The following is a 27300-nucleotide window of genomic DNA, read 5'->3' as shown; positions in this document are numbered from 1 at the left end:
GTGGGCACCAGGCACTCGCTGTGGGTGCGCACCAGGCACTCGCTGTGGGTGGGCACCAGGCACTCGCTGTGGGTGCGCACCAGGCACTCACTGTGGATGCTCCTCTTCTCCTAGCGGGTCGGGGTGTCAGCGTAGGCCCCATTCTCAGCAGCAGTGCCTCAGATATCTTCTGTGACAACGAGAACGGGCCCAACTTCCTCTTCCACAACCAAGGCAACGGTACCTTTGTGGATGCTGCGGCCAGTGCCGGTGAGTAGATGCGAACGTCCCCTGTGCCCCTGAGGTCCCCGGGGCCCACTGGGTTTCTCTGCTATCCTCAAGCCACCAGGGTGTTTGGTGATGGGGCAGGGAGGCTCCAGTGCCAGGCGTGCCCTATGCCCAGAACTGGCGTTGGCCTGTGAACCTCTCGGTCTGCTTTTGTTTGCTAGCATAAATTCCCCTTGAAACTCTCCCCTCTCGGCTTGGCCTCTCCCCCCTCAGCTTGACTTTGCCCCATTTATTTTCCTGTTTTTTTCTTTCTTTCGTTGTACTGTGTGTATATGTGAGGATGTGTGCATGCTGTGGCACTCAAGTGGAGGTCTGAGGACAACTTGCAAAAGCCAGTTCTCTCCCTCTACTGTGTGGCTCTCGGGGCTCGAACTCAGATCAACAAGCAGCGGGGCACCTTGACCCTCTGATACATCTCCCTTGTTATCATAAACATTCAGTTTAATTCAATAACCATCTCCTTTTTTAAATTTTTCTCTCATACAATATATCACATCCACAGTTCCCTTCCCTCCCTCCCTCCCTCCATCTGTCCCTCCCACCCTCCTAGTGTTTGGCTGTAGGTCTCTGCTTCTGCTCCCATCAGCTACTAGAATAAGACTCCTTGATAATGATTGGGCTAGGCACCCATCGATGAGTAGAGTAGAGTATCACTAGGAATTATGTTCTTCATTATTTTCCTATCCTAGGTATCTGGGCTGTCCAGCCTCTGATTTCTGGTCATATGGGCAGCGTCTGGCATGGGATCCTTTTCATCGTGTGGACCTCAGAGTAGACCAGTCATTGTTAAATTAGTTTGGTCTTGTCTGTTTGTTTATTTGGTTGGTTGGTTGGCTAGTTTGGTTTTGATTTCTTTTTTCTTTTTTTTCTTTTTCTTTTTTTTTTTTTTTTTTTTTTTTTGGTACATGGTTTCTCTCTGAAGCGCTGGCTGTCCTGTAACTTATTCTGTACCCCAGGCTAGCCTCGAACTTACAGAGATCAGCTTGCCTCTATCTCCTGAGTTTACCACAATGCCCAGCTAATTAAACAACCATGTCATGAAGCTTTGCTAAGTGTCTAGCTAGTGTTAGGAGCTGGGAACCCTGACCTGAGGAAGGCTGAAGACATCCCCTCATTTAAGAAAGGAACTAACACTCTAGAAACAAACGACTATGTGAACAGCCATACTAAGAAGCAGGGTAAAATGCAAACCAAGCCGTCACCAGGGCTTCTGGCTCGGCTCCCATCCCTGCCTCCCTCCCATCAGCCTCAGGACCTTTGCATGGGTCATTCCTTCTGCTGGGCTGCCCTCCCTCTTCTTTGTCAGTAGAACTTCCACATGACAGTCAACACTGTGGTCAGTGTCACCTCTGAGAAGCATTTGCTGACCCCCTCTGTGGCACCTGGCAGACATTCTTTCTTCCTTCTCTGTGTTTCCTCTGCCCCTAGCATGTTCCTCTCATTCAGGTTTCTACATTGCCCACATGACCAGCCTGTATGCTCTACAAAGACTGGGATCTTATACTGTCTGCCACTGGCACCCAGGTGATGGCAGAATGAATACTTTAATCAAAGGCTGTGGATATGTGTGTGCCATTCAGCCCCTTCCTCATCTCCCATTTCCTCCCATTCTAAGAATGAACGGAGGCTTCAGTGCACCTCCTCCTTGGCGCCGCAGCAAGGGCTGACTGAGGGTCTGAACCCACCAACTCTCCAGACAGCAGAATCCAAGCCCCAAGTGTGAGCCCATCCCTTCTCTTCAAAGTAAGAGTATCTTCCCCTCCAGCTTCCTGCTCAGGCGTCTCCACATGTGACACTCCTGACCTCCCACCCCAGCTGAAACACTGCCTACCCAAGCTGGTTGCCTGTCACCCTTGGCCCAGTGTCTCTCTGCCCCTGGCAGAGTAGGGGTGTGGTCGTCTGGCCTGCCCTCCGTGCCCATCCCCCACCCGGGCTATGCTCCAGCAGTATACCGGCTTGCTGCCGCTGAGAAATCTCACAGGCTGAAGAGGAGGAGGCAGCACGGGGAACCGGGAGGATTTGATAAGGTGTTAAGGAGATGGAGCAGAGGTGAGCGAACACGTTGGAGTGGGAAAAGGTATCAGGCAGGAGGAGATGCAAGGTGCGAGTCCCATAATTGAAAGTCAGAGTGATTGCAGGGGTTTAACAAGACATGTCAAGGGGGCATTCATCACCCAAACAGATGCCGCTAGGAAATGCAGCCTGGCACAGCTTAGTCCCCAGAAGAGGAACCCATTCCTTGTCAAGGTGCCTCACAGATAGGAGAGAGATGGGCCAGCTCAGAAGGCCACCAACCTCTGCTTAGGCAAGAGAGTTTGCAGAGAATTAATGGAATGCCAGCCCCAGGGATCGGAGGCTGCTCCCAGTCCCTTGCAATGCCATCCTCCTGAACTGAGTCTCTGGGTACTCAGCCCCCCAGGCCTCCCTTCTCCATGAGAACACCTCCAAGGTCCTCAGAACCCCCACCCCTGCCTTCTCCAGACTTTGTCCTCAGGATCTTCGACTCTCTGTTTCATCTCACCTCTATTCTGTTGGTCTACCACCCTGTACCTAAGGGCAACCTGCAGCTGCTTATCCTCTGAAAGTGTCATCTTTGCTTAGCCCTGAGCCTAGGCCAGCAGCAGAGACCTCGGGGCTGATGGGTTCCTCGGTGGAGGGTGAAAGTGGAGGGCGGGGCACTTCCTGCTCTCACAGGCCCGCTGCGGGTTCTCTGTCATGGTTGCTGTATTTCCTTTGGTGTCACCAGCATCCCCAGCTTGCCTGCTGTCAAATTATTTATGTCTCTTCATTCATTCAGCAAGTATTGACTGAATGCTGCTGTGCAGCCACAGGCACAGAGGTAGACCTGCAGCACACAGGAACCACGGGGCGTGGCTGACCTCAAGAGAGCGGGGCAGATGGAGAGACAGGACCCCCAAGCCAAGAGACCCCCCCCAAAGAGCACAGTCTGTGACCAGAGCACCAGGAAGGGAAAGATTAGAATGACGAGGGGCAGGTGGGAGGAGCTGCTTTAGGCGGCTGCAGTTTTTTTCTTTTTATTAATTCCTCTAGTTATAGAAAATACTGAGTTTTATTGTGATGTCTTCAAACACGTGTCATGCTTTGGTCGTAGTCAACTCCTCCCCGCCTCCTGTCACCCTTCCTGCTGTTCCGTCACTTCCTTTTTCAAACAGTTCCCCGATCTGCTTTCACATGTCACAGATACCCGTGTGCCTTTTCTTAGTCTCTTCGCCCTGCACCTTCAGGCCTCTTCCTTCATAGCCCTCTTCCAACTTTCACGCCAAGTTTTATGACTGTGTATACGTGTCTTTGTGCATGTGCTCACACGTGTGCATGTCTCTGTGTGTGTGTGTGTGTGTATGCGTGCATGTATGTGTGTGTGAATTTAAACCTGAAGTCCAACTATTCAAGAAAACACGTTGCTGGGCAGCATTGGCACATGTCCTTAATCTCAGCACTTGAGAGACAGAAACAGAGGCAGGAGGATCTCAGAGTTTGGGGCCAGCCTTGTTCTACAGAGTGAGTTCCAGGACAGCCAGGGTTATACAGAGAAACCCTGTCTTACACACACACAAGTCACATTTGTTTTCTTGAACCTGGTTTATTTTGTGGGCTGCTTTGTATGCATAGGTCTTGAAAGGCTTCTTTAAGGGGTTAAGTTTCCAGAGGCCAGGAAGGCATCTGGAGAGGAGACACCAGGTAGCACAAAGATGGGGAATGTAGGAAGAACTTGGTTCACTTAAAGGATGGAAGGACTGTGGTGGTCAGAGCCCAGGAAGTCAAGAAGACAGTAAAACATAAAGAAGTCTCAATAAGAGGCACAGTAAGCCAGAGCCCGTGATCCCCAGGCACAAATTTGAACTTGACCCAAGGCACTGGTGAACCCTTGAGAGAGTTCACCGAAGAGGGATGTGATCAGAGTAGTGTCTCAATGTGCCCTTGCATCAGAGCTGGGGAAGGTTTTGGTCCCCAAGAATGCCCACACTCTCCTTCTCCTGGGCCGTACTACCCTGAGATGAGTCCAGGTAGCATGTGGGTAGATGACTGTGCTACTTCCTGCCCCTATGACAACATCTAAGATGTAATTGTCCACCCCACCCCACCCCCATCTTCCTGGGAAAACAAGAACTGTATAAATGTCACCTCTTGTGGCTGGAGGTGAATGTTTATGGAACATGCAAGGGATAGCACCCTGAAACTCCTTCCTCTCCTCCGCAGGCGTAGACGACCCTCATCAGCATGGCCGAGGTGTGGCCCTAGCAGATTTCAACCGTGACGGCAAAGTAGACATCGTCTACGGCAACTGGAACGGCCCACATCGCCTCTATCTACAGATGAGTGCTCACGGGAAGGTCCGGTTTCGGGTAAGAGCAGCCAGGCCCTGCACGCTGTTTAGGCAGACCATGAGAGATGGAGCCTGCCCTGTGCCTCCTGATAAGTCCAGAAGACCTTGGAGCTCTTGAGAACTAGGGGTGGGATCTCAAGGAAGGCAATATGCAGGGATCCAGGTCACCAGCTCTGGGCAGAGTCTCAGGCCCAGGGCAGAAAGCAAGTGTCCAGAGAGGAAGAGAATCCTCCAAGGTAGCCCGCAGGAATCCTGTCATTGGTAACCACTGTTCCTCGGGGCTCCAGGGACATGCCACCTGCAGAGTCTAACTGGGCCTTCCAACTGAGCTTCAGACCTAGGGTCAAATGATGAGACAGGAGATTAGCTGAGGCCAGGGAGCTCCCAAGATGTCCCCAAGGTCAAATAAAGGATAGGATAAACACACACAACCTTGTCCACCTAGGGAGCTGTCTGCAGAACGTAATGACGGGTATTCTCCTTCAGGACTGCTGGGTGGTAGTACCAAGCTTGAGTCTTCAGCATATGACAGAGTATAGATTTGATGAAGCTGATATCAAGAGGCTAGGCTACTCTTGCAATACTTGGGACTTGGTAAATAATATCAATGAACAGGAAATGAGAAGTTATGGTATTCCCGGCTTTGTGAATGCAGAGAGTTGCTCAAAGCCTGTGAGACACTGAAGAAGCCCCACCCACATCTGTCTTGGTGCTCCCTTCCCTGCTGAGGCTCCAGGCCTTCTGGAGAGGAGGATGCTTGCCTTGAACTTGGGGCATTGATCCCAGGGTTCTGGGTGAGTTCCTTCTTTATCAGGCATTCTGACCCAGAAATGATTCGGCCCTCCCTGCCCTCAGGAGATCTGACAAAGTCTAGGAGCATTTTGACTGGGAAAGGACAAAAGGCAGAGCGGCTGCTGCAGACATCTCACAATGCACAGGACAGCCCCCACTCTACAGAGTCACCTGGCTCCAGATGTCCTGTGCTGAGGTTAGAGAACACGCTAGCCTTCTGAGGCCCCTCCACAGAGCTCCCAACACCATAACAATAATAACAAATGCCCCACTTATCACGTGCCACCCACGTGCCAGGATCCCTGATAAAAGCTTTACATAGATTATCTCGAAGCCCAGGCATGCAGAGGGGCAACCCCAGGGGGGCTGTGTAAGTTTCCATTTTTACAGGATCGATGGAGCAGTAATGAGTTAGAGATCCTCAGGTCTCCTTGTTCCCCGGCTCTGAAGACCCTGCTCAGCCCACCCTGACCAGCCAGCCAGGCTCTTAATCAACCTCATTACAGTGCTGATGAGGACTGTCACCCTCCCCTGCCTCCAGGAGCAAGCATCCCTGCAGCTGGGCCAAGAAAGCTCCTTCCTATGGTTCCAAAGCACACCACAGAGAGAGAAGGAGGCAGGGCCGGATGCCAGCACAGGGCCTGACTCAAGGGCAGGGGTTCCCAAAGAACAGCTCAGCCCTTCCCAGCTCTCTTCAATTAGGCAGTGGAATCTGAACAGCCACTGAGTTTCTACAAGGGACCCCCCTACCCACAATGGGAGTATTCTGCTCAGAAACAAAAAAACTATCTGCACAGCTCTTCTTCCCTTTTAGAGGCAAATCCCACACTTAGGACCAGCCAGACCCTCCCCAGACAGCCAGAACTTCTGGGAAAGATTCCTAGTTTGGCTGTCTTGGGTCCAGAGTCTCCCTGGAAGTCCTGGGCAGGTATTAAGTGATAATGACACCTCTCCAAGTCACGTCTCAAATAAAACCCTAAGGCTCCCAGGAAACATAATGAGGGAACAGAAGCAGTGGAAGACGAAGCTAAAGGATGCTCTGGCTTTCCATGGGGCTGGTGAGTGGGATGAGGCAACACGGATCCCCAGGGAGCTGTCTCCTGGCCACTCCAAGATGGCTACACACCTGCCATGTGGGCCTCACAGTGTAGCCTGCTGCTATCCACAGTGAGATGTACCCCAAGGGTCGAGCATCGAGCCAGTGCTAGAGCCTAGACTCAGAAGCAGGTGGTTCCCGGTGCTGTCCTGGCTTCCGGTTCTGCACTTAAGAAGGAAATGTACCTGGTCCAAATCTACAATCTGGAGCTCTGGCTCTGGGCCCATCTTCAGTAACCCTCCTCCTTCTTCAAGCCTCAGTTATCCCATCTGTAAAGTGGAATGCTGACACCAGGCTGCTCAGGGAACTGGCAGGAGGATTAAGTGTAATCTGGATCTGGACCCAGCTCTGAGCTCCTGTGTGAACCGCGGCTGTTGTTACTCTGCCGCACTCCATGTTCTGCAGGCAGTGTGAAGTGTGTGTGATTCCCGAAGGGCTACCACTCCAGGTCCATGACAGAGGGGATGTACAAGAGATGGGTGTGGTTCCTTGCTCATTGCTACCCTCCTGTCTTCTGACCCTTGGCACTCTCTCCTCCAGGACATTGCTTCGCCCAAGTTCTCCACGCCCTCCCCTGTCCGGACTGTCATTGCTGCCGACTTCGACAATGACCAGGAACTGGAAGTCTTCTTCAACAACATTGCCTACAGAAGCTCCTCAGCCAATCGCCTCTTCCGGTACCAAACCCAGGCCATTGGCGGGTAGAAAAATTAGAAGGCAGGATTCCAAGGGTCAGGGAGGTTGTGCTGCGGGAGGGGGGGAAGGGATAGGGGAAGGGGGATGGTGGGATGGTTCTTGATTAAGAGTACAGAGACCAAGCAAGATAGAGTATCAAGCAAGATAGAGACCAAGCAGTAAAGCATCAGTCCCAGCTGTGGCTGAGAATGAGCAGAGAGTACATGGTCCAGATAGGCCCAAAGCTCCACCCCCACTAGAAAGAACCCCAACAGCCATAGAAAGGCTTCCAGGATCCTCTGTTGTGTAAACCTGGGTTAAACAAAGAGGGTCTGGCTTATTTACTGCAGACTTCTGAGAACCTATAGTAGAACATCAGAGTATTTCAACTTTCTGAAAGATGGACAGATGGAGTGTTCCAAATAGATTTGGCCACAGGACACATCTCTCAGAGGACGGTTGCTCATCAGAGCATCTTAGGGAATGCTGGAATTGACGGTTAATGGTAGAGATTGAAGAGGGAATCTAAGTCCTCAAACATCTGCGCATCCCAGGGACTGGAGGGATCACCCAATGCGTTTGCCCATCTCAGATCTCTAGGTCGGATCTCGAGGGTTGAGGCCCAGGAGTCGAGATGCCTAGTGAGAACGATGGGCATACAGCCATTCTTCCACACGGATGCTTGAAAAGCACAGCACGGACACTTCACGGGGTCTGTGATGTCACTAAGACGCTTAGGTTGGGAGATGGAACAAGGGTGTTGGAGCCAGGAAATGGGTCAGGTCACCTGCATGGCCTTCCAAGCCTCTTTCCCTCTCTCGGAGTGGGGCTTGACTATTAATAAAAGGCACAAGCTGTGACTAAGCATGTTTTAAAATATAATTATTAACCAAGCATCAATCCCGACTGGATGTAATCACCCCCTGAAGGCACCAGATTTACTAATTAGGTGCCTTGCAAAAAGCTTATTCACAACTTCTAGATTAATTGCAGAAGATCAATTGCTCGTTAACAGAGATGCTGCTTTCCTTCTCTGGCTAATAAAGTGTCACTTGTTGGGGCCCTGAGCACCGACTTGTCTAGGGCTCTAGTTCTGTGGCCTAAGAACCCCAGGTACCTCTCTGCCTGTCCACCTTCCTGGCCCACTTCAGCCTTGCGGTCTCCCATGCTGGGCTATCAGTCACCACATGGTCGCACCTTGGGGCAAGTCGGCTTCTACTCAGGGGCAACAGAAGCCACCTAGGTATACAGCTGCACCCCAAGTCCCCGAGGCAGATGGTTGGGTCCTGAGCACACAGCTGAGGAGTTGCAGCTGGAACCACTGTTCCGCTGGCAGCTTGGAAGTTTAACCCCCACTTGCCCCATACTGTGCCACTTTGTTGCCATCACTGAAAGACTAGCCCCTAGAGCTCAGTGTCTCTCCTGCCACATGCCACTGAGGACCCAAAGCCTCATGGTCCTTTAGTGCTGCTTCAGGGAGTGTAACACCCAAACCAAGCCCCAGTGACACGAGCCTGTGATGACCATGCAAGCAAGGACTCTCCCAGGCCTACTACCATGTGAGCTGCCTCCCACATCTAAATACCTCTGGTCTGTTCTCAAGTCTCCCTCCACTACTTCCTGGTCTTGTGAAATTTTCTGTGCCCACCCCAAGCCTCCCCACATCTCTAGTCCATCAGAGCAACCAGCTGATGTGCCAGACTGAACCCTCCCCTGACCTCCTTCTCACCCTTTATCTCTGCTGAGCTGCACCGGAGCCTGTAGCACACAGATGGTCAAAAGGAGAGGGTTTGCCAATAAGCTGAAGGGTCACACCTCTAGCAGATGTGCACATGCTCATGTGTACTTAAGCACAGCACCCTGCCCAGGTACACTGTAAGCTACCCACACACAGTGTTCAGCCGGATGCCCTAGGTGAATGGAGGATGCATTGTGGGCATCTGTATAACCCTGAAATTCTGCAGTGCTCTGCATCCACTAACCACAGGCTCCAGCTCCTGCAGAGACCCCCTCTGTGGTGTGAGCAGACAGTATGATAGGGAGAAGAAAACAAGTTTCTCCTGCCCCAGCCAGGGATCCACAGCTACAGAGTTCAACCAGGGAAAGAAGCTGGAGAGGGAAGCTTTTACCACCGTCGACCACACATAGCTCACTTGTAGAGACAGCCAGACAAGAGGACAGGTCTCAGAAGTTCGTGCTCAGGGACATGACTGAGTATTCCGAATACACAGAGGGAATCTCACGACCCAAAGGAACCCTTCCTGTTCTGTTTGCCTCCGAAATTCACCCTGATAGCCCACACACATGTGATTGCTTGGAGCTTGCTTGGGATCTAGACCCTGTGTTCGATGTTGTAGGAGAAGCAAAGATGAATTGTTCGAGGCCCCAACCTGCAGCAAGTGCACAGAGAAGCCTGAGAGATAAAATGCCCCAAGTAGAGTTAACATGGGCAGAAAGTGATAAAAGCCAGGAGAGCGATAAAGGAAGAGCCATGGGGATGGCTTGTGGCAGGACAGCCAGTAGGTGGAGGGGGAGTGGGCTGAGGAGGGAGAAGCTGCATGGGGTTGAACCTCGGGTAACATTCAGAGCTATGGAACCCAGCACCCTTTGGGGGAGCATGAAGGTCAGGTGAAGGTAGCTGTGCCTCTGCCCTTCTCCATCCATCACCTGCTCCTCCCCTAGCTGTCCATAATTCATCTATTAGAGAAGGAAAAATCAATGTTTACCAACATAAATTAAAACGCAAGAAGAGACCTGACATAGTGCGAAGGCAGAGAGAAATTCCACGGGCTTCCGGGGCGCACAGTGTTGGGGAATGGAGCGATTGGGCCAGTGGGTCTAGGGAGCCCACGGTGGCCATGTTGGAACAACTCTATCCTTTCTACAGTGTCATACGCAGGGAGCACGGGGACCCTCTCATCGAGGAGCTCAATCCTGGTGACGCCCTAGAGCCTGAGGGCCGGGGTACAGGTAAGACACCTGAAGGCTGCAGCACTTCCCCCCAGCTCAGCAGTTGGGAGGGAGGAACAAGAAGTCAGGCAGCTGATCTTGTCCCGAGTGAGGATGAAGGAGAGTCCTGGGCCCAGAGGCAGGAGGCAGGAGACCACTGCCATCCTCAGGGCTGCAGGGGAGGGGCAGGAACTGTGGGCAGCCATAGTTTCTCCAGCCAGGCCTTGTATAGAGTTGGGAGGGCTGAGGAATGTGCCCCCCTCTGCTCCCTGGCAGGCATCCTGTGTCTGACCCTTCCCCTGCTAGCAACCAGCTCATTGTCAGACAAAGGGCACTTGACGCAGACAAGTGGCCGCTCTGTTTTCTGGATTTTGGTTTCCACAAAATGGGAGTGTCTGCCTTTCTCACCTCTTTGGGTTGTAAAGAAGACCAAAAAGATACCATGCCTATACAAACACTGCAGATGTTGAAAACAAAATAAAACAAACAAAAAACAGAAACAACCACTGTGTAAATAAAAAAGTGTATCATTCAAAGCACAGGAGAAGCCGGAAGTAACTTGTACCCATCCCCCCACCCCAAGAAAATTCAGGGGGAGGAAGGGAAGTCTGTCAGTGGATTCCTGGATGATGGACAGGAGAGAAACGAGCCTGCAGCCCCGTTCCTGCCCCAGCACTGTGCTGTCTGCCTCTCACACTCATGGCTGTCTATTGTCACCACACCTGTGGGCCCCTCTTCCCCTAAGTCGAGATGCTGATGGCCAGAGGGGAACTCTCATTGTTTGTAGGGGGCGTAGTGACCGACTTCGATGGCGATGGGATGCTGGATCTCATCTTGTCACATGGAGAGTCCATGGCTCAGCCACTGTCTGTCTTCCGGGGAAATCAGGTATGCACTGACCTCAGGACCTTTAGCTCCCAGCCTGGTTGTGCTCCCGGGGACCCACGTGTGCGTTAGGGCACAGGAACCCGGGGCTCGCTGGCCAGCATGATAGAGAACCTAGTACCTGGAAACACCTAAGTTCCCAGCAGAAAGGACCACTTCCGGGAGAATCCCTTGCTCAGCCCTCTGCCATCTGCCACAGGAACTTCTTGGCCCCAAACCTTGCCCACAGTCTCTTGGCTCTTTCCCTCCTCCCTGAAGCAAGCTTTGCCCATGTTCCTCTTCTTTTTCTCTTCTGCGCCTCTCCTTTTCCTCCCGTTCTTCCTCTTCCCCGTCTCCTCTTCCCCTTCCTCCTCCCCTCCCTCTCTCCCAGCATTCCTACCTCCCGGCTCTATGCCACCCTGGCTGATGCCTGCCATCCTTCCTCCCTCCAGGGCTTCAGCAACAACTGGTTGCGTGTGGTACCTCGCACCCGGTTCGGGGCCTTTGCCAGGGGCGCCAAGGTTGTACTCTACACCAAGAAGAGTGGGGCGCACCTACGGATCATTGATGGGGGTTCTGGCTACCTGTGTGAAATGGAGCCTGTGGCACATTTTGGCCTGGGTGAGTCGGGGCCCATGACAACAGTAGCAGATTCTCCAACTAAGCCTTCCTGTGTACTGCAGCCCTAGGGTTTGGGAGGTAACTTCTCGGTGGCAGCACAGTGGGTGCCCATTGTAAAGGCCACCACCTGTGTTCGGTGGTGAGGCTGTGCCCAAGAGAGAGGAACGAAGGAATGGGAAAGCAAGAGCCCCCAAGCCAGGACTTCTGTGGAAATAGCTCACCTAGAGGTCAGAGTACTTAATTCTCCATTCTTAATTCTGCCCAGACCATAGCTCTGTTCACACACTGAACTCCACCAAATATGTCCAGAGCAGCTGTCTGTGCCCCACCCCCATCCCCAGGAGCCAGTTCAGTCTTTAAGGTACTGCCCAAAGTCTGATGTCTTCCTGGGACGGAAGGCTTAGAGTTTTTAGTTTTCTTTCTTTCTTTTTTCTTCTTCTTAAAGATTTATTTATTTATTTGTTTGTTTGTTTGTTTTATATGAGTACACACCATTGCTCTCTTCAGACACACCAGAAGAGGGCATCAGAGAGCATCAGACCCCATTATGGATGGTTGTGAGCCACCATGTGGTTGCTGGGAATTGAACTCAGGACCTCTGGAAGAGCAGTCGTTGCTCTCAACTGCTGAGCCATCTCTCCAGCCGGAGTCCTGAGTTTTCAATGGGCACAGAGTCACTTGAAGAGGTGAAGGTTGGATCTTGATGGAGAATGGGATTCTAAAACAACCACGGTCTTTCTTTTGTGTGTCTACAAGCAGGGGTGTCCATCTATCACAGAAGCAGTCAACAGCACACTCCTGGGGCTAATGAGCTCTTACTCCACAGCATTTAGAGCAACCCCAAAATCATGCTGCAAGGTCCTCGGCAGCTTCCAGACACAGGAGAAACTGGCTCTGCTGCAGCCATGGGGTGTGCATAGGCTCCCACTCTAAAAAACGCTTTTGTGGATCATAGCTTTAGTTTTGTATCTATCATTAGTGGCAGCGGGGAGGGGTAGGCATTCATGCACGAGGTAGTCAGAGCACAACTCTTGTGGAGTCGGCTCTCTCTTCCACCTTTATGTGGGTCCCGGGGATTGAACTTAGGTCACTGGGCTTGCACGGCAAGTGCCTCTAACTGCCGAGCCATCTCACTGGCCCATTTGGTAGATTCTTTTGAAATAATAAAAGCTGTTAGGTGTGCCCCAGTAGTTACAGGTACTTCTTGTTCTATACTGGGGTCCCGTGCCAAGGTAAGTTAAGAGATTTCAAGTTGGAAAGGCATTGAGTTGCTCAGCATATCAAAGACATGTCCTCAGTTAGCAGCATGGTGTACTGCAGTGTCAGCTGTTCCCTTCATGACTATCTACCACTGCCCAGTGTCCCAAGGGGGGACCATAATGTATATTACTGGACCAGGAAGAATTCACATTCAAGGTCCTAGGTTCAATTTCTAATTGAATATCTCGGGTTTCACATCTAAAAGTTACAATTGCCATCACCAATTGGGGGACAGTCTGTAATATCCCTGACTATGGATCGCAGAAGAATGAAAAATTAGACCCAGAGATCTCTGCACTGTTATTCATAGTAGTAGTATGTTTGTGAGACAAAAATCAAAAACAATGTCCGGGGTTGGTGGGCATGCCTTTAATCCCAGCACTCAGAAGGCAGAGGCAAGTGGATCTCTGAGTTCTAGGCCAGCCTGGTTTACAGATCAAGTTCCAGACCAGCCAGGGCTACACAGAAGAGCCCTGTGTCAAAAGACAAAACAGAAACAGAAACAATGCAGGCATCCTTTGGTTGCTTGGTTACTGGCTCGTGATTCAGCTTGCTGTGGTACACTGATGCAGCCCAGCCGTAAGAGCTGTTTGCTGAGTGAAGGGGTCTTATCTCCAAAGTCACTTTCCCAAAATGACGAGGTCGTAGTAAGCTCCCGATAAAGAGATGCTGCCAGGTGGATGCCCATCTCTGCATCCCCGCAGTGATGGGTGTCTCACTGGCAGTGGCTATACGAATCTAAGGTGCCATCATGCCAGAACTGTCCACACACCTGGTCCCCATGGCAAAGCCCTGATTTCCATGTGGTACAATCATAAAGCAAGCCATAGCCACGGAGGCAACTCTGTATACAGACCCCCTCTGTCCTATCTTAACTACCTGCTGGGTCTCCAGCTATTTCAAAATAAACCATTTTTTAAAAGCCTGGAGGTTAGAGGAAGATGTGAAAATTCCACAGGGAGGCTACAGGGATTACAATTAATGGGCCAAAGATGGAGGGGCACTGGGGAAGGGGTGAGCAGGAGTTAAAGCATTTGAGTCGAAGATTCTCAGGTGCTAACCAGATGCTTTCCCGTGTGTTAGCACCTTGTGAAGTGATATGATCTTAATATAAAAAGATTAGACAACATGTTCTCTAATCGATACGTATATACCAGCATTAACGTTAGGCACGCATCATATGTGCACAGAAAGGAAATGCAGAGAGCATAAGCAATTGCTTCGGTCTGTGTGGCTAGATCACTACAGGGACTGGCACCTGTTCTGGGCACAGTGGAGAGCACTCAGTTCTCCTGAGTACCTCTGTTGGTCATTATCTCCATTTTGCAAATGAGGAAAACATGGATCCTAATGTTAGAGGAAGACTGACCAGGAGCTTATGATTCTCAAATGACAGAGCTGGGATTCAAACCCTGGCCTGCCTGAATTTGTATTTTCTACCATATGTTCAAGTATATGTGTGTGCATTCTGGTTTTTATAGAGAACACATAATATTTATGTAGTCTGAGAAAGAAGCAATAAATATTTAGGGGACCCAGGGCCTGGTTATATGAGCATGTTCCTGGGCTATCGCGCTTGGATGGGTTAGCCTGAGCCTGGGGCATCTGTCACTCCTAAGGCAGCCATTTGCTGTGCTGGCCCTAAAGGTACAAGCTGATTTTTAAACATGGAGTCCTCCCTCTTGGAAACTAGCAGTAGCTGACACCTACGGAGTGTTTCGCATGTGCAGGGCTTTGCCTAAATTCTTCATCAATTCTCTTGGGAATTTGACGAATTATGAGCCATAGTCCATTACTTTACAGAGCAGAAATCTGAGGTTAGTGCTAAATGCACTGACCCAGTTCACAGCTCCTGAGGATAGGAAAAGGCTGGCTTTGGACTCCTCCTTAGACACCGAGTTGCTGAGCTCTGTGGCTCTGCCTCCTGTGTCTTCTCCGCCCCTTTCTTCCATGTATATCTCCTCAGCCTTTGGGTATCCCAGAAGGCCATTCAAGCATCAAAGTGGCTGTTGTCTCAAGGTGGGATGTTTATCAAGCTAGATGTCAGCCCTGCTCCACTGGACAGAAAAAGAAATCGAGGCTCCCAGAGTAAACCAGCAGAGAGACAGGGCCTGAGCTGAGACTGTCTAGCCTCACATCCTGTAGACAGTCTCTGGTATTTTGAGATGTGTATTAGAGACCTCCCTGGGTCCTTTCTCTGTCTAGAATCTGTCATCACCATTGGAGCCTGCTTCCTTGACTGGACAGCTCACAGGATCATTTGGTGAGATCCAGGGTGCTCAGGAGTCATCTACCACCCAGGCTACATAAACTACATCTGACTAGGGGCCCCTCCTGATGCCAGCCCTCATGACTGTGCAAAGAATGGGATTTGCTGTTGGTTTAAACCAAATTGCCGCAAGGGTCCCACACCCTACCCCTACCAGGCTCCTCCTTTGTAGGGCTCCATTCCCAGAAGGACCCTAAAAGGAGGCCTACTCTTCAGAATAGACCCTTGTTAGTTGCCTAAGATGGGTCTCAGGCATTAGAGCAGCCTCCGGGATCATTCCAGAAGCCTGAACAGTGAGTGAGACAGGCCAGCTCCATCCCTGCCTCTTCAGGGACACTTAGGATTCCAACGGGTTCTTTCTGGGCCAAGCATAGAGTTGTCCTTGCTGAGTGATGGGAAAGGCAGCAGTAGGGCAGAGCAGGCAGGGAGAGAGACGGTGGGGAAACCAGGTAGTGGAAATGACAGAGGAAAAGGAACAAGAGAAGAGAATAGGGCAGAAGCAGAAAGAAAGAGAGGCAGAGACATGGGGAAGAGAGGCCGGAAGAAACGCTCCGGTCTGCTGGGTAAACCCTGGAAATCTCATGTAAGGCTGTCATGCAAAACTAACTTGGATGCACCCGGTGCTGACTTGGAGTTTTGAGAGAATGTGATTTTTGTGAGTCAAATCAACCCTGCTCTGGACAGCTTTGCCAAGAAGACTGGATGGAGGATGGGGGTGGCTAGCAAAATGGTAGGAACTAAAAGGGCAGGGGCAGGGCTGAGAGCGTCCCAGAGGCCAGGCTAGCTTGAGCCAAGGCCCAGTGGTGGGAATATTCAGTTGGGGCGATAGGAGCAGAGCCTAGAAAGTGGGAGCTGGGCCAAGCTCCCTGGGGTCTCCAGGGGAGGCTTGGAAAGGCTGTGGTAGACAGAGGGTGTCCTGTCATATCCAAGAATGCCGAGGCAGCACTGTGGTGAGAGTCATTGTGCAGGGGCAGCATCCCCCACAACACTCGTTCTCAGAGGCCTCTTAAAATTTTTCTCTTGATTGTGAGAACAATGTGTATTGATTATAGGGAAATGAGACAATATAACAAATCATAAAAAGAAGTAAAAATCACCCACAACCTCATCACAGTGCTTAGAATATTAAGTAAAAAACACAAACATCTCCTTCACCCCAGATCCGTTTGATCCACTCATTCCATTCATGTGCACTGAACACCTACTAGGTGCCCAGCAGGAACTACATCATCGAGACCCTTGCCTTGAAAATCCCTGTATGCTAGTGAGAGATGAAAAGCACGGAATACATGGTGAACAGAATAAGTAGGTGAAATAGACCATGTTAAGACTGCATTAAGTGCTACAAAGAAAGAAAATGCCAAGCAGAAAAGGAAGTTAGGAGCAGGCGGGGGAGAAGGGACAACAGCAATTTTCAAATATGAGGCCATGCCTCAAATAAGCCTTTCTCCCATGCAATGCACACAGGGGCACATATATAAATATACATACTACTTAGGTTTTGGGTTGGTTTGTTGGTTTTTTTTTTTTTTTTTTTTTTTAGAATGAAAAATGGCAAACTTGCTTTTTTTACTGCCCTGAACAGTGAAAGCCTGGCCGTCCCTCCACCACTATGCGCGTCTTTTATTTTCCTCCAGCGCCACGGAGTATTGCACTGTGTGGCAGCATTCATAACTTATTTACCAAGTCCCCTGTTGATGGACAGCTAGATTGTTTCCAGTTCTGAGCAGTTGGGGGTGAGAAATGCCTGCCCTAGGGTTTTCTGGATGACTGAGAACTTGAGTAGAGGGTGAGGCTGTGTCCAGGGGCCGGGTCTGGAGGGGGAGAGCTGCAAGAGGCCCTCCAGACAGTGGACACACAGTTCTTGCCCAACCTAAGCAACCCCGTTCCCTGATGGTCCTCACTCCTGAATCCCTCCCAGATGCTCCTTTCAGATGTGGTGAGCTGGTGCTGGGGGGGGGGGTTAGAGGGGGGGTGAGCACAGAGGTGAGTACCCAGAAAGTATATAACCTCAGCCCTTCCGGTACACACGGACTTTCGGTCCACACGGACTTCCGGTCCACACAGGAGGACGAGGACGGGTCAGACTCCCGGAGGCTGCTTTTGCTCAGGCTCACCTGCCTGCAGTCGCCTCTCTGTATGCTCCAGGCCTTCCTAGGTCTGTGCAGGAACAAATAAGAACAGCAGACTCAAACCGTACGTGTACTCTCACCTCCCTCCCTAGAGTACCTGAGTTGTGCTGCACCAGACAATTACAAACCAAAACTCCGGGACCTTTCTTAGCCTTGGTCTCTAGGGGTCCCCTGAGGACCCAGCCAGCTATGCAGGGCATTATGGGTCTTATTCCTCCGACAACGACCCTGCCCTCACTCCAGGGAACCTTAACCACATTCGGCAGTTCCTGCACAGCTGCCCCCTCCCCGCACCATCCCTTGTCGCCGCTCCTCCTGGGTGCAGGCCACCTGCTGGCTTCATAAATAAGCCTTTCTGTTTATAGTGTTGACTACTGCCCACCCAGCCCCCAACAGGGCTGCCTCTGCCCTTCCTGACTGCCAGTAGGCTGAACCAGTGCACAGCCAAACCCAGCAAATGAAAACAAGACCTTCCAACCCTCTTGGACCCTGTATGCCCCCACTGTGGTCACCCACTCAAGTTCTCCCAACCCCACGCACTGATACCACCCCACCCCACCCCACCCCCCTTCCACCGCACCTTCCCTTCAGCTAATTGTTTGTAAGTGCCTCAAAGCTGCCTCCAAACCGGCTGGTGCTCATTTAGGGAAGGAAAATTCAGTGGCCCACATAAAAATGCCTTTATTAAAGTGCAAAAATATTCCACCGACTGTATTCCCACCATCTGTTTTGCTTGTAATTCCGAAGAGCACAATTCCATGTGGCTCCCTGGCCTTTGTCCTTTCAAAGCTGCCAGAGGCAACTCCCTGCTGTTCCTGACCTATGTCTCTGCTGGGTAATAGTGTCCCCTAGGCAGACCCCTCCCTGCACATAGGCCCAGCCTTGGAGACCAGGAGCCAGGTCCTCCAGCTTCACAACACTGGAGATGCCTGAACAGCAGCCTAGGGCTGAGGATCTATCTGCCTGTCCCAGGACAGAGCCTGGGTTCCAGCCCTGGCTCAGACACTCCCAAGTCACTTCCGGCCTTGCCAAGTCTAGGTGTCTACATTCAGAAAGTGGACACAAAACACCAAGCTTCAAAGTTCCTCCCTCGGTTCCTGCCCCACCCCCACACCCCACCTAATAATATCCTTCCACACCCGTGTCCTTACCAAGCAGCTCCCAACCTTGGAACACCTTTCTTCTCTGTCTCTGACCGAATGAACGGACCTGCTGTTCTCACCAACCCTGTCCCAACACCTCCCTCACTTGTTATGATAACATTGTGATTGTTTTTCCCCACAGCCACCCGCATCCTCCAGCTTGCCTGGGTCCTTTCTGTTCAAGGCTGAATCCTAGATCCCTGCTCGATATTTAATATTATGATATGGGTGGGGGCAGTATAACAAGGGTGAATCTCTGGGGTCACACAGGCCTTGGGTGGGTGACTGGGTAGTGTCCCTGGCCTCTCCAAGTCTCAGTGTTCTAGTCTCTAAGATGAAGATGTATGAAGGTATGTTGACACCATGAGGCGTCAGGTCTGGTCTGAGCATGCTGTCAGTCTAAGACCTGTCTAAGAACTGATACTGACCAGAATGCCAAGGGTGATGATACATGGTCAGTGGAAGTTGTGTCTTCATGATCCAAGGGTGAGAGGCTGTGCTGCCCAGGGCGGAGGGGCTGTGAGCCAGCCAGCACCTCCAAGTTTCAGACAAATAAACCAAGGCTGGAAAAGGATGGCTTGCTTACTTACCTAACAGCCCCTCCCTGGTGCGCAGGGAGAGGCCCTGGTCCAGCGCCACATGCCCCGCTGGGGGCTGCAAATTTGAGTCTATGAATATTCCTCAACTCTTTTGAGTTATTTGTGGCTTCAGTCAGGCTGTAAAATGTATTCATGGAGCTGTTCCGTTGGCTTAGGTGAGAAACACTTGCTTTTGTCTCCTTTTTTTTTTTTAATGGAAAATGTTTGCTTTTCAAATGTGCCACTTAATTTGGGCACGTGCACGCCCTAAAAAATGCCAGATTTCATGTTACCTCACGATTCTGTTTTAAAACAGAAGAATTATACTTAGCCTTCTTCGGGTCCTTTCCCAACCCGGCTCTGGGAGTTGTGGGGATAGTAATTGGCCTGCTGAGAGGCTGCCTCGGACTAGATAGGGTGTTCTTAACCTGTGGGCCCAGACCCCTCTGGAGTTGAAGGGCCCTCTCACATATATTTCTGTTACAATTCATGATAAGTAAGAAAACTACAGTTATGAAGTAGCACAGAAAATAATTTTATGTTTGGGGGTAACCACCACATGAGGAACTGTATTCAAGGGGCGCAGCACTGGAAACGTTGAGAACCTCTGATCTAGATGAAGCAAAACCTGGAACAGACATGTGAGCTGTCCAAGCCTCACCCTGCCCCGGGGAATCTGTGGGAGGAGCAGGGATGTCCTCTGAGCCTTTTCCATGACTGTCCCTGCACTCTTCCAGCGATGTACTGGGCACTGCCTGCCTTCCCTTACAACCTGAGAAAGGCTGGCAGGTGCTGCTGATCAACCCCTAGGTCATCACCATTAGCCAGACCTTGCCACAGGGCTAGCCCACTTCCTGACGCAGGAGCTGAGCGAACGTTAGCAATGCCTAAACACTGGACCAACCTTCCCAACCTGTTTCCTGATGTGTTGCTATAGCATGCTGCTGTAGGGACTGTGTCTGAGCTTCACAAGTATCTTCTGTTTGTCTTTGTTATTGTTTTAAGATTTTTTTTTATTTTATGTATGTGATGGTTGTGAGCCCTCGTGTGGTTGTTGGGAATTGAATTTTTAGGACCTCTGCTCTCTCTGATCAACCCCACTCTCTCCAGTCGGCCCTGCTCGCTCCAGTCAACTCCACTCGCTCAGTCCCTGCTTGCTCCAGTCTAAAGATTTATTTATTTATTATTTGTAAGTACACTGTAGCTGACTTCAGACACACCAGAAGAGGGAGTCAGATCCCATTACAGATGGTTGTGAGCCACCATGTGGTTGCTGGGAACTGAACTCAGGACCATCGGAACAGCAGTCAGTGCTCTTAACCACTGAGCCATCTCTCAAGCCCCCACAGGTATCTTTTGTAAATGGCTCGGATCTGCAGTGGCCTTCCTTAGGTGCCCTCAATCCCCATCTTTCCTGTAAGCTTTACTTACAGCTCAGTTCAAGTGCCTCCTCCCCAGGAGTTTGACCCTGACCACTGAACAGGATCTGGCCAGCCCTGAATGACTCCCCGTCCTTTCTTCACAAAGCGTGTCTATATACACCATGATTTATTTCTTTATTTGTCTGTTTGCCCACCTCCCAGATGGACAGGGAAACCCATGAGGAGACATTCCAGTAACAGGAAGGGGCTTGGCTCTAGCAGAGCTCCAGAAATAGAAATGTGAGCGAGCTCGGAAGGTCACACGAGTTGGCTGGAGAGCTAGGATTTGTCCCCAGGACTCCCAGCCACCTGCTCCCGACATGTTCTTTCAGCATACCAAGCAAGTGACAGAGCCAAGATGTGAACCCCTGGCTCTGAAGTCAACCTGCTTCTCTCTGAGCCACACAGCTCCCCAAATTCAGCCTCCTCATGCCTGTTCTGTTGCCTGGAATGCATCGTGTAGCTGTTGAGATATAAATTAATTTAAATTAAGTAAAATGCTAAATTCAGTAACTCTCATTCTGCACCACGGCCAGTGGCTAGTGCACTGAACAGGGCAGACACTGGGCTTTTCCATCACTAAAGAATGGTCAATTGGACAGGATGGCCCCAAAGAGGAGCTTCTAAATCATTCCCACAGCCCTTAGGAGAGTGTGTCATCAGTTACAACCTTTGTTACCATAGTTACTCCAAGAGGCCCTCTCTCTCTCATGCTCCTGACCTTTCTCCTTCCTTCCGCAGGACGGGATGAAGCCAGCAGTGTGGAGGTGACGTGGCCAGATGGCAAGATGGTGAGCCGAAGTGTGGCTAGCGAGGAGATGAACTCGGTGTTGGAGATCCTCTACCCCCAGGATGAGGACAAACTTCAGAACACAGCCCCACTAGAGGTGGGCCAAAGCCTCTGAGCCGCATAGTCCAAAAAAAAACAAACAAAAAAGCAAGCATCTCCCATGATCCTAGGGGTAAATCTGTAGACTTGCCCTCTAGAATAACAGAGCAATAGAGATGGTCTCAGCAAAGGGCAGGCTTCAGATGATGTCGCTATCAACACAACACACTCGCATCTCAACTTCTCACAGAATCCTGGAGGGTTGACAAGGCAGTGGGTTGTGCACCCATTTTACAGATGAGGAAACCAGAGGCCCAGAGAATGAAGCCAAAGCCAGCTAAGGTTGTTGTGCACTGTGTTGAGAACTGATTCCTACTTTCGGTGTTTTCTGAATACCTGAAGAGGCCTCCTCTTGTCCTTGGAAGAGGCTCAGACCATACACCAGAGTTCTGGAGGCTTTCTAGAGGTCAGCTCTAGTCCACTTTCAGGTCTATCTGAGGTACATAGATCTCTAGTACAGGGAGAGTGTGGATTACAACTGTTCTGCCTTCCCCCACCCACACCATCTCTCTCCATTCTTAGCTCAAGGCTAGAATAAGAGGGAGGGGCTCCCCTCAGGCCCAGGCTAAAAGCACCTCTCAAGCTGCAATCAGGGTGACAGCTACTCTGTTACTGTGACTAGGAGGGGACTGAGATGAGGCCTCTCAACTCACAAGTGTCTCTGCTTCTGCCCACCTTGCAGTGCGGCCAAGGATTCTCCCAGCAGGACAATGGCCATTGCATGGGTGAGTTGCCTATAGGCACCAGAGGACGGGGCAGAGGCTGGGATCTTCCTGGGGACTGTCAGCCTGACCTGCCAAGGTCCAAGATGCAGACAGGGGCTAGAAAGATAGGGAGAAAAAGGTACTATTGGTCCTTAGGGTTCCAGATGCCAAGACAGCGATTCCATGACCTTACCAAGGTGAAAGTGACATTAGCAACTGCAGGCTGATTCAGTTCACTGCTGGGCATTGGCAGGGCCAGCCTGCCACCTGGGGATGGCACGCGTCATCTCAGTGTCTACTGAGACTGTGATGGATAAGCTTCAGCCTGGCAGAGGCAGAGCAGAAACATGCTATGCCAGCATGAGAGAGATGAAGAGGGTGATGATTGAGGAAGGCGCTTGGGCACAGCAGGGCTGGAATGTGATCTCAGTGCAGATAGGGTGCTGCAGTGCAGATAGGGTCCAGCACAGGGAAGGCTCATAGCTGCCAGATGCCAGCTCAGCAAGGGTCTCATGACTTTCTTTCTTTCTTTGTTCTTTTTGTTTTTGTTTTTTTAAAGATTTATTTATTTCATTTATATGAGTACACTGTAGCTGTCTTCAGGCTTCACACCAGAAGAGGGCATCATATCCCATTACAGATGGTTGTGAGCCACTATGTGGTTGCTGGGAATTGAACTCAGGACCTCTGGAAGAGCAAGCAGCCAGTGCTCTTAACCGTTGAGCCATCTCTCCAGCTCCTCATGACTTTCTAAAGTCTCCCAATATGCTATGAAGGGGATAATCTAGCAGCCCAGTGTCCAGAAGATGTCCAACCCAAAGCCTTACATCCTGACTGATGTGTTTATAAAAAGAGAAAGGGAGTATGTTCTATGGGTGGGGTGTAGCCAGATATGGGGAAAGGGGTGTCTCAGCAGGCCCATGCCGAGGCATCCCTTCCCGCTGAGGGACCAGCCACATGACCGTATACTATAGAATAGAGTTTATTCAGGGCATGGGGAGGGGAGTTAAGAGGATAGTAGAGGCAGAGAAAGGTAGAGAGAAGAAGAAAGTAGAGAAGTAGAGGCCGGCCATGATCACGTGGAGAGAGGGGGGAAGGGAAGGAGGAAGGGAAGAGCCCAAGAGGGAAGCAAGAGAACAAGAGAGGGAGGAGGGGGCAAGCAGCCCCTTTGATAGTAGGTCAGGCCTACCTGGCTGTTGCCAGGTAACTGTGGGGAGGAGCATACCTGGCTGCTGCAGGGTGGAGTTTAGACAGAATGCTAACACTGATGGTTTGCAATGAGGATGTAGGACAAGGATTCTTCCTTCCTTAGACCCAGAGAAAACTAGACGCGGCCCTACTCTTGTGGATCTCCCAGACAACAGAGCGGCCCACATACAAACCACTGACGGCCATATGTGGGAGCAGGGATAGAACGAGCAGGGTGGCAGCAAGGGAGGCGTTACACTATCTGGGGTAGATCCCAGAAGGCACCCTGGAGAAACTGAGGTCGGTCTGGGACCCGAGGGATGGTATGATGTGTAGGACAGCCACAGAAAGGGGAGTCCGTGTGCCCATGGAGGACGCTGACTGGGCACAGGAGAGCAAAATGAGGAAGTATAGGAATTAGGGGCTAGGGTGGCAGAGGAAGACATGACTCCCCCATCCAGTCCGGGGCCTCATCCTGGTCACATGATACACGGACAACACAGGCACAGGAGACTTTGGTTCCTTCTCTACATGCGGAGAGAACCCTTTGAGAGCCCAGACCTAGCACAGTCCTCCTTTCTGTCACCCAACAGACCTCCTACATGATACTAAGCACCGTGTCTGGCTTTGAGCCTGACAAGTGCCTTGCCTCACCTTTGTATCTTGATGGAGAGGGTCAGATCTCAAACACAGGATTACACAGCATGAGAAAATGGGTTAAGAACCCTGTCAGCAAGGCGCTGTCTGGGGACTCAGCAGAGAGATCAGAAAGTAGCACTGGCCAAAGAACTTTTAAGCTAAGACCTCAAGGAATAGAAGGACCATCCCCAGAAAGAGATGATGGGAGAGCTTCCCTGTCACAGGAAGAACAAAGGCAAAGGGTACAAGGTTGCCACAGGACTGCATGTCACAGGCGCTGTTACAACTGAGATGAGGCAGAGAGCATAGCACAGGTCAAGGAGGGGCCTGAGGCTCCAGGAAGGGGCTAGACTTTGTTCTTAGGCCCTCGGAAGCTAAGCAAGAGAGTAACCTGATGGATTCACTCTGGCTGCTGAATTGCAGGCTGAAGGGGAGCATAGAAGCCAGGAGGCCAATAAAGCAGCCACTGCAGAAATCCAGGCAAGAGATCGTGGGGGCTGGGTACAGGTGGGGGCAGAGTGAGGAAGGCAAACAGATGAGGGGGGCAGAGTGGATAGGACCCCTGCTGTGCGATCGCACCCTGGGGTGAGGAAAGGGGAGACCCGGAGATGACTCTGATTTCAGCTGCCGTGGCTGAGTAGTTGGTGGCAGCACTGATGAAACCGTGGAAGATGGAAACAGGACAGAAGAGGCTTAAGGGCTGAGGGAAATCAGAGTTCCATTTTGGAAATGATCAGTCTGAGGTGGGGATTAGGCATCGAGGTGGAACTGACATCTAGGTCATTGGTGATTGGACTCAGGAGCTTGGAGCCCAAGAGGAGAGGTTATGGCTGAAGGCAGGAAGTTTACATTCATCCACGTATAGTTTACCTAGAGCAAGTGTCGTGTACAGAAGAGACCCAGGACCAAGCCTGAGCTCTCCCAGTGTGCACAGGCCAGGATAGGAGGAGCTATCCTAGAGCACTGAAGTAGAGAGACAGGCCCAGCAAGAAGGGACATGCCCAGGGTCACAGCTCAGTGGGCAGACAGATCCCAAGCTAGGACACACTGCCCACACGTCCCTGGCGAGTGGCTCCCTTGCTTTGCAGACACCAATGAATGCATCCAGTTCCCATTTGTGTGCCCTCGAGACAAACCCGTATGTGTCAACACCTATGGAAGCTACAGGTGTCGGACCAATAAAAGATGCAATCGGGGCTATGAACCCAATGAAGACGGTACAGCCTGTGTGGGTAAGTGGAACCCTGGCCACATTCAGTAGCAGAAGACACTTGCCTTGTGCTGGGGAGTGGCAGGGAGGGACGGGTCGTTCTAAGTGGGCTCCAGGCCACAGCCATTAGCCCCCGCATCACCCTGGGTTGATAGGTGCTCCTAGACTCACAATAGTTCTTCAGCAGAGACCATGCCAGGCTTGGAGAGGCCCTATCACTCCTGTCCCACCGGAAGGGCCCCAGGGTAATGTGTCCTGGTTTTATCGTTATCCCACTACTCGTGGTCCTTGAAGCAAGTGTTCTGACCTGGCAGTCAGCCGTGTTTTCATAGCTGGGGTGGAAATAGCTATTCCAAGTCACCTTTGGCAGATAATTTCTGAATTAGTGTTTGTCTTATCCTTCCTCCCAAAATCCTTCCTCCCAACCAACCCTTTGTCTCTCCCCTTTTTTTTTTTTTTTACCCCCCCTGCGTTTTTTTTTTTTTTTTTTTTTTTTTTTTTGCAGCTCAAGTGGCCTTTTTAGGTGGGTACTCATCGGCTGCCTTTAGACTCTCTGAGCCTCTCTCTCAGGCCTCGTATCTTTCTCTAGGCCTGGGACTTTGCCTTCAGTTATATGCACTTTAAATCCCATCAATAAAGGAAAAAAAAAATCTAACAACCTTTGTGGAAAACTATATCTCTCCTGCTGCCTACCTCTCTCCACACCCCATAGATCCCGCCATGTGCTCCTTCGAACGGACAGCAGGGGTGGCCATCTTTGAAAAGGGAAGTTTGGGAGATACTGATGGGACCTTAGTTGTTGGTGAAGCCTTTCTTTGCATGTTTTCTGAGAAAACAGAAAAAGGAAAACTATCTCCTCTACCCCACCCCTCCTTCCGTGAGAAGAACCAAGAGAGTCCAGTCATTTCTGTATCTTCGTGAGCTTCTTCTTGTTTTGCCCTTGACAAAGATGGCTCCCGGGTGGTTGCTGGCTCGGTTGATTCAGTAATGTATCCTGTGCCTGCTGATCCGGCCTGTGCTGCTGCTGCTGCTTTGTACAACCTGATTTCCTATGATTACGGAAGCCTTATTGGATTGGTGGTGGCGACGGAAAGGGAAAAGGTGGCCCTTTGGGACTGTTGATAAAAAAAAAAAATGCTTAAGTTTGAACTTGCTAAGTCTTCCAGCCTCTTTTCTGGAAAAATGATGCCAGTAGACTCTCTACTGGATATTAGCTAGTGGGGGAGGGGATGTCTGAGCAAGTGCATGCTGGTTGGAGTGTTGAATTAGCTGTGACCCTTCCACCAGGGGGTACAAGGAAACAAGTCATGACATAAGAGAAGTGTCGTCCTCGGGCCCCAGGCTGGGTGAAGGAAATACTCGGAGGACCAGACAAGGCACGTGGAGTGGGTGAGGGGCAGGCACAGAGGCAGTGCTCTGTGCAGTATCCTTCCAGGAATTAACATCTCCGTTCTGGAACCCCACTGCCTTTCCGTAAATGACAAGAGAGTTGGGTCAGCACATCCATACACCCCCTGTTCTCCCCAACTCCCCGCTGCATGACTGGACGTAGGTATGGTGAGTCTCCAGCAGTGCTGGTTTCTAGAAAGAACTTTGCAACTCAGCCTCTGCAATATGCCTGGGAGCCTGGGAGTGCCCGCAGCCAGAGTACTCTTTGGGGATGATGTAACACCACAGAATATGCTCATGACCAGCTCTGGTAGTGAAGGCCCATTATAAATCACAGATATATTCTTCATGGGGGAAAAAAGTCGCTTGAAGATATAATAAAATCATGCTTAAGAATGCAGCAAGCCTTTTAAAAACATATTTAACAAAAAAACTACCCTTTCCTGATACCATAATAATATTCCCAATAAATCACCAAATATGAATTCCTTGTAGCCAGTGCTGTGCTTACACTCAGAACCAGAGCCTAAATGAAAAGTTTTAAAATGAAAACAGCTACAATTTCCCTGGGAAGCACACAACAACTTAAAAATCGTTCCAATTCCACCAGCACCGTCCCTACCCATCGACAGGGAATTAAAGATCTGCAAGGGCCCCAGACATGAGACTCAGAGAGATGAAGTGATGGAGGTCACCCTGCCCAGGGCCACAGAGCCAGCTGGCCCCCACACCAGGCATGCAGCTCTCTTCCTGCCACCGTGTTAAGGGTGAGCGGCTGTACACTCGCTGCTCAGACTTTTCCCCGTTCATCCCGGAAGCCCTTGCCTTTTCAGACCTGAACAAGTGGATCTGAGATAGCAAGACAAGGAA

The 27300-nt window shown here is 50.9% G+C and overlaps 1 protein-coding gene across 1 annotated transcript in view; it reads left to right on the top strand.

The window, feature by feature from the left end:
* The window catches only part of Crtac1 (cartilage acidic protein 1), a 145374-nt gene extending 119659 nt beyond the window's left edge, over window positions 1-25715 (top strand). The window contains exons 6-15 of the mRNA XM_021151716.1: window positions 115-249; window positions 4486-4631; window positions 7041-7177; window positions 10063-10145; window positions 10912-11012; window positions 11441-11609; window positions 21153-21298; window positions 21983-22025; window positions 24920-25063; window positions 25547-25715. Coding sequence (XP_021007375.1) covers window positions 115-249; window positions 4486-4631; window positions 7041-7177; window positions 10063-10145; window positions 10912-11012; window positions 11441-11609; window positions 21153-21298; window positions 21983-22025; window positions 24920-25063; window positions 25547-25665 — 1223 coding nt within the window. The 3' untranslated portion in view covers window positions 25666-25715. The remainder of the gene's footprint in view (window positions 1-114; window positions 250-4485; window positions 4632-7040; window positions 7178-10062; window positions 10146-10911; window positions 11013-11440; window positions 11610-21152; window positions 21299-21982; window positions 22026-24919; window positions 25064-25546) is intronic.
* The last annotated feature ends 1585 nt before the right edge of the window (window positions 25716-27300 follow it).

This window comes from Mus caroli, chromosome 19, assembly GCF_900094665.2.
Source record: "Mus caroli chromosome 19, CAROLI_EIJ_v1.1, whole genome shotgun sequence".
Classification (NCBI taxonomy): Eukaryota; Metazoa; Chordata; class Mammalia; order Rodentia; family Muridae; genus Mus; species Mus caroli.
This window is presented reverse-complemented; position numbering and strand designations above follow the sequence as displayed.